We start from the raw sequence: 12,081 nt of genomic DNA, 5'->3' as shown, positions 1-12,081 counted from the left end.
CTCCTGTTCCCTAACTTTGGATTTTACATGCATTATACAATTCATTCCTGCCAATGGGACCATTGTACCAATGGGAACTTCTTCATTCATTGTTTATGGCTCTTCAGTTGTTGCATTTTGCAGTTGTATGTACCAGCGGAAAGATGTACTGTCAGGAGAGTGTCTGCATTAAGGATAATAGGTTTAGAAAACATGTGGTTATTTCAGTGTCAAATGATCATTAATTTATCATACTTCTTGCCACTATATTTCAAGATTGCCATAATAAAAAAGGTATTATTTCTCATGAGAAATCTCTATTTAGAAAGCATATTAGTTGTCAGAGGAACAAACCAGTCATAATTCTGCCTGAAGTTTGATCAATCCACAAGTCTGACCAGCTCTTTGTTTTAATAGGTTTGTGTGTATGTATAAATGTATATATATATCAAACACACATGTTAAAATACTGGAATGACTAATGGGTAATCCAATTAGAAATCTGGGTGACAGGAATACAGCTTGCTGCACACACTTGACAGTATTAGGGGACACACTGGGACTTTCCTTTAAACTGGCTCCCCTCATATATTCATGGCTTGGTAAGTATAGCCTTAGAAAATTATTCTATTTGTGCTTACAGATATTTTAAATAATAGATGCACACACAGCCTGCAAAGCACTAAACAAAACATCAAAACATTGTAGTTTAAGGACTGGGTAAATGCTATGTCCCCACCATAGCCTACCGAGAGGAGAGGCTTCTGGAGGCTAAACCAGTCAGTAGTAGCTGTACATTTAGAAAGTAATTTATGAGCCACAGAAATCAGTGACAAAACTTCCATAGGTTTTAATGGATCTGGAATCCGCACTTATTGGACAGTAAACTGATTGTATGGAAAGGTCCAACATGAATTTGGTTGCAAGATTCTGATTTGGAACATGTGGGCCTTCTATTATATGCAGAGGCAGCCCTCTTGTACCAAACATGTTTATTCAATCTATGGCTAAGCAAGGTGTATTACATTGGGATATCTCATCTAAACAGATTTTAAATTTTGAATATTTTCTGCAGCTATATTATTTATTTCCTCTCCTGATTTATTTTAGTCTTCTGCTGTCTTGAACTCCTTAAATCATTCTTTGTTATAGGGGGAAGATGGCTTGCCAGTTCAAGGATGCTGGAATAAGGTAATGGCATGATTGTGATATGTGCTGCTTCTGCATGGTGTAACTATAACAGAAAAGCATGACGGGTTGGCCATAGCACACTTCTGTCCCAATTCAAAAACTTCTATATTATAGGTACTATGTTATTGTTCAAATATATGAAAATAAGATGACTGCATGGGTAATGTATCTTTTATAACTCAGACCAAACCAAACACATTAGCAATTCACCATGCTGTAAGCTGCCCAGAGTGGGGTATACATAATATAATCATATCAAAAGCCTAAAATTATAAACTGTATGCCAATATTTTAAGAGCCTAAGTAGACATGACGCTAAACACATCATTAGCAGTCTCTGTATGCAGTCTCTCTTTTAATGCAGAGCAGGCATATGAGGGTAGTGCTGCAAAGAGAACTTTCCTTCTGGGGTCAAAAACAGCTGGAAGGGATTATCTTTTGGGGGGGCATGATAGAGGAAAGAGTTAAACCTTCTATCACCATGTACTTCGGTCCTGACAAAAATCACCCCAAGTTCGCTATTCTTTTTCTTTTAATCCACATACCTGCTTACTAATGATGTGTTTGATGACATATATAGTTTGGTCCTTAGAAGTCAGAATTTGACATTCATGAGAATGTTAGACTTATTTAACAACTCACTTCTGTTATTCAAACAGAGACTTTCATAATTAAACATCCAAACACCCAAAACTTTTAAAATTAGGATTTAAACCACTTGGTTTAAATCTGTAATTTGTACAGAGGTTACATATCTATTGGACTCTCTGTGTAAAAGTATTTGTGAACCTTTATGCATTCAAAAGTATGCTATATGGCTGAATCCAGCATTAAGATGCCCTGGTGCATCCATTGTAATAAAGTATCTCTCCATAAAGTTCATGCTGTGATTAACCTCTCACAAGATGTCTCGTACAGTATGATTACATTTTACATGCATTTAACTTGTGTAGTTTCAACCCTAAGAGGTTGAAGGCCAGCTGGTTGAAATTCCACAAGTTAAATGCAAGCAAGGCAGAGAGCTTAGCAGCTTTTTTGTGCCAGGTTTTCCCAGTGCAAAAAGAGCTTTTAAGTTCTCTGCCTTTCTTGTGTGGGCCATGCCCTCTCAGCACACCAGTGCTGGGATGCTCTTGCAAGATCTCACAGGGCTGTCCAAGTTCCTGTGAGATGTCGTGTGAGCATCCCTAACCTTCCAGAGCTAGCATGCTGAGTGGGCCTTGCCCAGCAAGCAAAGCAGAAAACTTAAAAGCTCTGCAGATCATAAGACTGCCACTGATTAAAGTGGAATTCCAGTGAAGCATTTTGAACTCCAAAGTGCAGACTGTGAATATAGAGGGAATAGGACCAAATGGGTTACAAATTTCTCCTAGTCAATTACTGAAGAATGCAAAATGAACAGGTGATTTCCCCAGGACTTCAGTTCCTAAGAAAAATGCCTGTCAACAAAGCTAGACATTTTCATACTGATGAAACATGCAAAATCTCTCTCTTTTACATCAATAGGACTTCAACATGCTTAGCTTTGATTACATGCTTAGATTATTTCCCTTGGATCATACTCACATAAAAGTATACCTTCACAGCACTTCTTCTCAACAGAAAATCCCTTTCAAAATTATTATGTGTGATATTAACATAGTTTTATATTTTTCTTTTGCAGTGAAGATTCTAACCATGGACTGGCCTGTGTGTGTATGTGTGTTTGTGCATAGAATATTTATTTTTATACAGTGTTCTTTTTGGAAGTGCCAAAAGATAATGCATTTTTCAAATTATAAAGAGCTGCATATTTTTGTACAGAAAATGCTACTTTTTTTCCTTTTTATCTGATTGTCAGTCATTTGTATCGTTATATGTATATTGATACTATGCTACTTGCATTGTGGAATACAGCTGCAATATTTGCATGATATTTGTGCACTCATACTAAGTGATACAGCTAAATAAGTTATTGCATTAAGGTGCCAGGAAGAATCACTCTATTTACATAGGAAGACCAACAAAGCCATTTGACAATGAATGCAAGAACAATTTAAAATACTATGGACTTTCATTATTAAAATGAAATGAAATTAACATTTGTAAAATAAATCATATATATATATAATGGTATTTTATGGGAAAACTTAAGCCAACAAAGTGAGAAACAACAGGGACCACCTGTGTTCAACTCTATTGCCAGCAGAGGGCACCACTGATGAAATAACTAAATTTGTAGGAGAATTTGTGGATAACAAAACATGCACATACATAAAGCACTGATCTTCTAGAATCAGTTAAATCAAAGGTTAACATTTCAGTGAGGAAGTCATTGGTGGGAACAGCAGGCTTCAGATACACAACTAAGTGCACAATCTTGTACACCCTTACAATAAGGAAGTTGGTCCCACTGAACTCAGTAGAAACTTCTAGCATTCATAATAGCCCTTTTCAGTTCTTGGACGTCTTTTAAAAGCTGATGCCTCTCTTCCCATGCATTGCTGCTCTTCAAATATTTCATTCTAAGGAGCATCAAATGTTATTGCACTAAGATGCATTTATTCAGCATTTCCCTGTTTGCCCCTGCACCCTGCAAGATCTCACAACCCAAACAATGGCTGTTTTCCTCTGGTTTTCAGTGGCGTAGTGTGGGTTGTCAGCACCCGGGGCAAGGCAAGTAATTTGCGCCCCCTAATCCGTGGATTTGCGCCCCCTAACCCCCAGATGTTGCGCCCGGTGTGGCCAGCCCCCCCTGCACCCCCACGCTACGCCACTGCTGGTTTTAACACATGTTGCTTCTTGTCCTCACTTCAGTGCCAAACTAAAGGTAATGCAGGAGACTAAAATAATTAATTGTGGCCACTATCAATTAAAACACATGAACCCAAGAGGCCCAGAGTGGTGGTCCTGACCCCAGGAGCCCCCAGGCTGCAGCTAATACACACCCGCACACACACTCTCCATGATAAGGATCTCAAGGTCACATCCAGTTGTGCCCTCAGATCAGTGAACAGTCAGTTAAGTTTCCCTTGACATTATTAACATATGATAGATTATTAACTATATATATGCTGACCACTTCACATAGAGGAAAGAGCAGCTTTCTGGTCAATCCACTGGAACCAGGACAAACCCACAGCAGGATATGCTTTGGCTTGGTAGGCCATGAGGTGTGTGTGCCTCAGCTGAACATTTCCAGTTATTTTCTCATTTCCCCATGTGACTCGTCATTCTTCTCATATCCTTCTAAATCTCTTCTGGCTTCTCAGCATTTTCTTGAACTTTAGTATGGAGAACATAGTACTACAAGTGAAGGCTTAGCCTTGTGTAGATTACTGCTATGTATTTCTCTTAGTCCTGGAAGCAGCACTCGTTATGTATACTATAGACGCAGACCAGTATTTTAAAAGATGTCACTCAGTTCATGCACCATGCAAATTCCCCATCACGATTACCACCAATATCCACACTAATGACAGATCCGCAGCATACATTTAAAGCATACCCAACACACATTGAAAGAACATTACTTTCTCCAAAGAATCCTGGGAACTGTAGTTTAAAAAAGAATTGTAGCACTGTGAAGGGGGAAACTACAGATCCTGGGATTTTTTGGGCGAGTTATGTGCTTTAAATGTGTTGGATGGTCTTTAAATATATGGTGTATATCTGCCCCAACTCTGCAGCTGACAATTCAAAATGTGCACTGCATCCCCATGATGCACCCCAAACGAATAGTTATGAAACCCAACTCAGATTTAGTTCAGTATCAGGGCACAACAGGAAACTAGACTGTTCCTGGTTTACAATGTCACTATTCTGAGTAGAGCAAAAGATTGTGCAACATACTAGCTGCAGTCCACTCACATTATTTCAGGGAGGTGTGATAGACTCCCATCATTTTCAGAAAAGGGATGGCACAGGTGCAAAACCCAAAATAGCTAAGTGAAAAATACTTGCTGCTAAGGATTATAAACATTTATGTTTAAGTGGAGCCCAGTGGAACACAGATAAAATTAGATTTGAGATTTTGCATAGTTTTAAGTACATGAGAGCAGCACTTTTGCTAATATCTGAAAGGACATTTCTATATGAAATAATATATCTGTCACTTAAAGGGTCAAACTCCTTGGCTGATAGCCAAATAATGAAACAAGTAAGAGAGTGGAGATATTTGTGGAAGTCCTACAGTGGTGACAGAAGAACATCCTGCTTGAAGGTTTGCTGAAGCTATTGAATGAGTTGCCTCCAAGGAGCACGGAAGTATTCTTGAGCCACGCGCACCAGAGTTTTGTTCCTGAACAGTGGACCTGGTGAGGCTACAGAAGATGGACACCCCAGTGGTTTTTGCTCTCTCCTTCCAGAGGTCGGCACCAGTGCCAGATGTGAGAGAAACTGGCTTCTGTTTCAACATTTTTCATTCAATTCAGTCTGTTTTGATAATAGGAGCCTTCGTCCGAAAATCTTGACATGTCATGCAGCAGCTGATGTGAAGAACATTAGGGCATAAGACAACTTTCTGTGGTTGTTGCTTTTTTCAGAAGAGGGGCTATTTTTCTCATATTTCTAAGCAATAAACTTGAATATTGATTCTGAAAAGCAGCTCAGTGAAGATACAGCAACACTTTGCCATCTTTCCTGGTTGCCCAGTGACAAACATTCATTTACTCACGTGATGATTCCATCGTTAACCTTTTCATGGCTTCTCTTCAAAAGCTACCATTTATTTTTCTGCAAGAAAGTTATTATCCTTTTGGTGTACTAGAAGTTAATTTTAAATTTGATAAATGTTTGATTTCTTTTCTACATAATTTTAGTTCTACTCATTTTCAGACATTTTTCATACTAGAAACATATTTGTCATGAAGTATTTGCTGCCATGATAAAACTCTGTTCAATTTCTCTAGGTTCCCTTTTCAGTGGAACTATCCCAGTGCTAAAAACATAAGGGTACCACTTTAACAGACTGTACAAGTTTATGGGACAAAAGATTAGGGGGGGGGGGAATATAACTTTCCAATAACGTGCTGACAATTTTAATGACAACTTCGCCCCTTTTGAATTTTGATAGTTTTGTAATATCATCTGAGTTATTTAAGAAGTCTCAAGTGGATGCAATGTAGTCCCAGTAACTTACTATTTTGTCAACTAGGTTTAAAACTTCTACTGATTCCTGTAGTCCATGTGTATTATTGTTAATTTGTTTTAAGTGTAGGTATCTCTGGGATGTCTTCTATTGTGAAGACTTGTGCCAAAAATGCATTTAGTTCATCTGTAACTTACTTGATGGTTTTTTTCTTTTTCTGAATGCTCCCCCAGGGCTCTAGCACAGTTAAACTGCCCCAACAGCTCCTTGCATACAACACTTTTGCATACATTTGGGCTTCTTTATCCCTTTCACAGGAGGCAATTCTGTGTATACATCTGTTTACACATGCAGATCTGCATCCTACATTGCTGAAAATGGATTCATGCAGAAATAGCATATTCACATTGGAATGCCCACAAAGCTCTAGATGAGAACTGTCAGTAAACACTCAAATAGCAACAACCCATAAATTCTTAAGGAAACAGACATGATTGCTTTGATTGTTGGATGCTTCTTTCACCAGGACAGAATTTATGGAATGAGGCTCCCCACACCTTCCCTCTAGTCCCCTGAAAGTCTGTTAGTAGGGACTGGGATACTTTGGGGATATGCTGTGGGGGCCTGCAAATTAAAATCCCTCACTTCTGAATAGAACAGCAATCTGGGATCTAAACCATTATGTTTCATTGATTGTTTATAAATCATAGTTTAGTGCAGAGCCTGAACTATTCAGTAAGAAAATAGAAGGATTTCGCAATACTGAGAACAAACAGTATAAACTGGTTACTGGAAACCTTAATTGCCACTGGGTACTATTTCATCACTAGATGATTTCTGCCACAGCTTTATCTGCAGAAAAACCAGAAATGGGCAAGTCAGAAGTGATACAGGGTAGTTGTTCATGAGACTTGCGCTCAAGTTCTTATAATTATACCACACTGGGCACAGTTAAGTGCACTATTATGAACCAATGCCATTGAAATCAATGGGGCATAAGCATGGATCTGTGTTGCAGTGTACCCATAATTTAGATGTCCTGCTAGGTTTCAAGGATTGTTACCATCCCAACCTCCACATATACAATCTGGTCTGCAAAGAGGTGTTCACTGCGATGTTGGAGGAGGTTCCATATGGACAATGGGGATGCATACAGAGGACTGCCCAGCAATGAGGAGAAAGCCCTCTGCACTTACGAATTCTTTATGTATGCACCTGCAAAATTTTGGATTGGACTGAATGTTCTTCAGATCAGGGAGAGTGTGTGCTCACAATGAACAAGAAGAAGTTGAATGTTACTTCAAAACATTTTTGATATAAGACTTATTCAATGTAAGTATTAACAGGGACTGCTATTTTTGCATATTAGGTTTGTTGCAGAAGTTCTTGTTTTGTTGAGGTAAGAATGTGTCCAACTGCAGGGCGGTGTGCCTTTGTACTTTAATATATTCATTTTTTAATATTACATTTCCTTTTTTATTTTGTTATATATTCTGTAGCTGTATTTTGATATGGAAAGCAAGAAAATTTTAAGTTCCTAAATCATTTGTTGTTAGGGATGATGTTTTCTTGCCTTCCAAGTACACTATCTTATTGGTGCTTTTTTGCTGATGGGCAGATGTTCAGCTCGGAAGTTTTCTTTTTTCCACAGACTACCCTGGGGACCAAACAACTGTGGACTCCCTAAATACAGGCCCCCAATCAAGCTCTAGCAACTCAGTTATGTTTGGCTAACAACACCAGGAAGAGGACAGGGATTCAAATTCCAGTGAATGTGCATCTAACTGTGCACCCCCATCATTCTGGCACATTAGCTATGTTTATTTATGCACCACTAGAGCTGGATTGAGGGATCAAAATGGTCTCTTTCAATAATAGTAACAATTTACACAAAATGTAGGGACCGGGAAGGGCAAAGAAATGGTCTCTTTTGATGACAGGTGGTCTCTCTAAACGAAAACAGACTCAGACATGTCTGTTCTGTTTGAAGCGATTGTGAAAATGAAACTAACCTCTATACTGCCAATTTTGTGATCCAATAAAACACTTTCCTGTGCTTTAACTTTCAATATCCAAGTTGTCCTAAGTAAACAACTCCTTGCTCAGAGACACAGTATACCTCTGGACATGAAGAGGTTGAGGAATGAGCAAGAGAGGACTGCCATCACCTTCACACTCTCATTGTAAGCTTCCTCTATTGAAAACAGAATGCTGGACAAAATAGATCTTGCATGATCCCCAATGCATTTATGAGTTAATTGAGCACTTAAACACTAAGTTCATTATGCAGTCTGTATAATCTTTGGGCATTTGGGTTGCTTGCATATTTAAGTTAGCTCTCAATAGTTTTATATCTAAATAACTAAATACCAGCTTTGCTTTATAAATGATGTATGGAGAAGGAATTATAGTTTTTACATGCATTAATCTTAGGTTTTATTGCTATTATTTTTGACTAGTTACTATATTATTTTGAGATTTCATACAGCAATGGGAAGTTTAAGGGTCTGATGGTAAATCAATTAGCTACCTTTTCCTGTTAATACATTGCTCCTGGTGAGTGCCAACTTCCATTTAGAGAAAATTCCGTATGTCTCCGCATCCCAATACACTTCAACACCTTCCTTCTACATCTTTCATATCCTTTCAATCAGTGCCACTAATTCTAGTGACTCTTGCAAATGAGTGCATATCCTCCTCATGCAACAAATATATTTTCATAAAATGTATTTAAACTCCTATTTAATATATCTACCAAATTTTCTCCAATATATGTAATCAAAAATTTCTAGTCTTCATTCTACATGTTCTTCCAAAACTAGAAATCAGTGCATGCCAAACAGCAAAAAAGATATCGAAAGTGAAATTAATTCTAAATATGTTCTAACAGCTATGCAAACTTTTGTATGAGCATGAGAACTCCTAGAAAAGCCTATCTACAATAGCTCTGTGCACTCCTGTGCAATCATTTTTGGAATGCTAGCAGCAATTTTTCTTCCCCTTCAGTTAATTATGGGATCCAGCACCACAATGTCTAAAGATGCATGTCCAAAAATCATGTTTTGCATGCAAAGGAATTGATTTTTTTGAAGAATTTCCTGTGAGTAAAGACCCATGCAAATATTTCCAAGGACCCATCATATCTTACTCATGTGACTTATTGAAAGATGACAAATTAGTTTTATTTGCCTTCTGTGTGCATTTACCAACAACAAAAAAACTAGTGTCATGAATTCAAAGTGTTAATTTAGGACAGACCCTATAGGAATTATTTCCAAATCCAGGTTAAGGTAGATTATAAATAAATTCTAGGAACCTTCATAAATAGTAGGTAAAGATATTAAAATCAGGGCAGACAGAAACCTGCCATTTAAGATTTTTTTTGTGGTATCCTACCTCACAATAATTAATGGGACTCTTGTAATAGCTTTAAAGTCATTATTTCATTCTAGATATTTAAGCTATCAGAATTTGTTTAAAAAATTATATGAGTAGCTAATCTTTTGAATTAATATTTGGTTTTATTTTATTTTTTTTAAAAAGACTTTCGTTATGGAGCCAGTTTTTGCAGGAAACTGATTTGCAGAAACAATTTGTTGTTGTTTCTGGTTTTGTCAATTTACATGACAAAATATGCTTTTTATCTGGTTTTAATTGATGTACAAATATTTAAAATTTTATTAAACTGGAATATATTGCATTGTTGGGGCATTGTTTCTACATTCTCCTACATAGGCTTCAACTGATTTGAGATAGACATCTTTGTATCTACATAGGTTGCGATGAAATTTTCAGTTTGTTAAATCACTGCTTGGCATGCCAACTAAATATTGTAGGGTAATATTTAATAAGCTTTGTGAGAAAGCAACTTCAAACTCTTTTTACTTCAAACAGATAAAGGTATTTATCCATTTAAATTGGATTATCTACCTAAGCAGTTACTATTATTGTTTTTTACCTGTTTCTTCAGATAAGCCTTTATTTATCAGAGATGCAAACTTATCAAATTATATGTAGCTTTAAAGTACAACCCAGTACAATTCTACTCAGAAGTGTATCCCGGATAACAGGGTACAAAATTGCAGCCTTAACCTAAATAATTCTGTTTAAATAGTATGTGTGTGTGATAAGCTATTTTGAAATTAACTGCAGCCAAAGTTTATGCCCACTTTTAAAAAAAAGGATTTCAAGCTTCTGCTGCATACTGATTTAAACGTTTAGGGTTATATCCAACAAGTCATACACAGAGTAGAACTACTGAAATCAATGGATAAGTGCAGTTTTATTTTCAACATTCCCAACAAAATTACTTTTTGGAGAAATGGAATCAAGCATACACCTCATCATTATACTGTAACAAAATGTAAGGAGATGATGCTCAGATCTTTAAAGTAGCAGCAAAAAAAATTGTTCACTTTTTATGTAAAAATATACTAAATCAGGATACATACACACATTCGTGGCTTGAAAAGCAGTGACATGGTTTTCTTTGCAACATTTCCAAATCACATTTTTATGTTGCTGTACACACAGGAGAGGAAGCAGGGATGTCTTCAACCAATGTGCATTACCTGCTACTCCCCACCCATTCCAATTCAATGAAACTTTCATCTGCACATGGGCCAGCCCGCCCAAGAGGACTGGTGAAGCCGTCAACTCACGTGGCAGATCCAGCCTCTGAGGAGCATGTCGCCCACCGCTTCCTGTCCTTGTCGGCCGCCGCCTCCTCTGCTCACAGGCTGTTCCTCTCTGGCTTTCTTTTACTCCCCACCACCACCTTCAGCATGCTGGGCCTTTTCCAGACCACCTCCGGTTGCCTCAGGTGGCTGTGGCTGCTGAAAAGTGGTGGCAGGGGGTGCTGCAGAGGAAGCAGCAGCCCTTTCTATTTTGTCTCACGCGGCAAAAACGTCCTAGGCTGGCCCAGACAATGGCTATCGGAAATGAACACACCTCAGATTAACTGCTGCTTACGTTTTCAAGTCAGATGGAAGCTGGTTTGAGGGGAAACACATCAAACACCAGTAATTCCCAAGAAGCTGGAGGATAGATAGGGATTGTGGTTAGCACCATGTGTCCATGGTTTCAAACCATCAGTGCTGGGAGCACACTGAGCTGAAGTAAACAGCAATATGCACATAGCCTCAAGCATAATAATAGCTTTCTTAGGCAAAGTAGATTATAAGCAACATTAAGGATATACGCTCAAATGCCATAACTAGTTCTCCATTCTTTATCATGCACTGTGGGGCAACAATTTGATCCTACTCCAGGAAAACTACAAACATTCACTGTGCTAACATTTACTTATCTTGTATTATTTCTGTAGTGAGGTTATTATTTGGAAAATGTAAGTTTTATGCAATTCTGTACTGTTGGTTTATTGTATATGATGTAAATATTTATCTTTTTAAAGTGGCAAATGTTTACGATTTATTATTTCATGCAGCCGATTTAAAAATAAAGTGTGCATTCTCTTACAAAACCTTATCTGTATATTAATTGTGTGTGTGTCTGCTATTAAGTGGTGGATTGTTTTAACTTTTTTTTTTACCGTGCTTCAGTTTTCACTGAAAACTTTGAAACTGCTTAGCAGTCTCTACTCAACCTTTATATTTATAAACAAAGACCATATTTCCAATACAGTGGTACCTCGGGTTACATACGCTTCAGGTTACAGACGCTTCAGGTTACAGACTCCGCTAACCCAGAAACAGTGCTTCAGGTTAAGAACTTTGCTTCAGGATGAGAACAGAAATCGTGCTCCGGCGGCGCGGCAGCAGCAGGAGGCCCCATTAGCTAAAGTGGTGCTTCAAGTTAAGAACAGTTTCAGGTTAAGTACGGTCCTC

The 12,081-nt window shown here is 37.9% G+C and overlaps 1 protein-coding gene across 9 annotated transcripts in view; it reads left to right on the top strand.

The window, feature by feature from the left end:
* COL13A1 (collagen type XIII alpha 1 chain) overlaps window positions 1–11,717 on the top strand; it is a 194,051-nt gene extending 182,334 nt beyond the window's left edge. For 7 of the 9 annotated variants that reach the window (XM_083614301.1, XM_083614299.1, XM_083614300.1 and 4 more), the window contains 2 exons: window positions 1,132–1,170; window positions 5,268–11,717. In XM_083614301.1, coding sequence (XP_083470427.1) covers window positions 1,132–1,170; window positions 5,268–5,297 — 69 coding nt within the window. In that variant the 3' untranslated portion in view covers window positions 5,298–11,717. Of the gene's footprint in view, window positions 1–1,131; window positions 1,171–2,830; window positions 3,278–5,267 lie in introns of those variants that run through there. The other 2 variants (XM_083614298.1, XM_083614302.1) reach the window with 2 other exon arrangements.
* Window positions 11,718–12,081: the final 364 nt, after the last annotated feature.

Source organism: Podarcis filfolensis (assembly GCF_964270895.1).
Source record: "Podarcis filfolensis genome assembly, chromosome: 5".
NCBI lineage: Eukaryota > Metazoa > Chordata > Lepidosauria > Squamata > Lacertidae > Podarcis > Podarcis filfolensis.
Note: the sequence above shows the minus strand (reverse complement) of the source record. Positions and strands in the feature narration are given on the sequence as shown.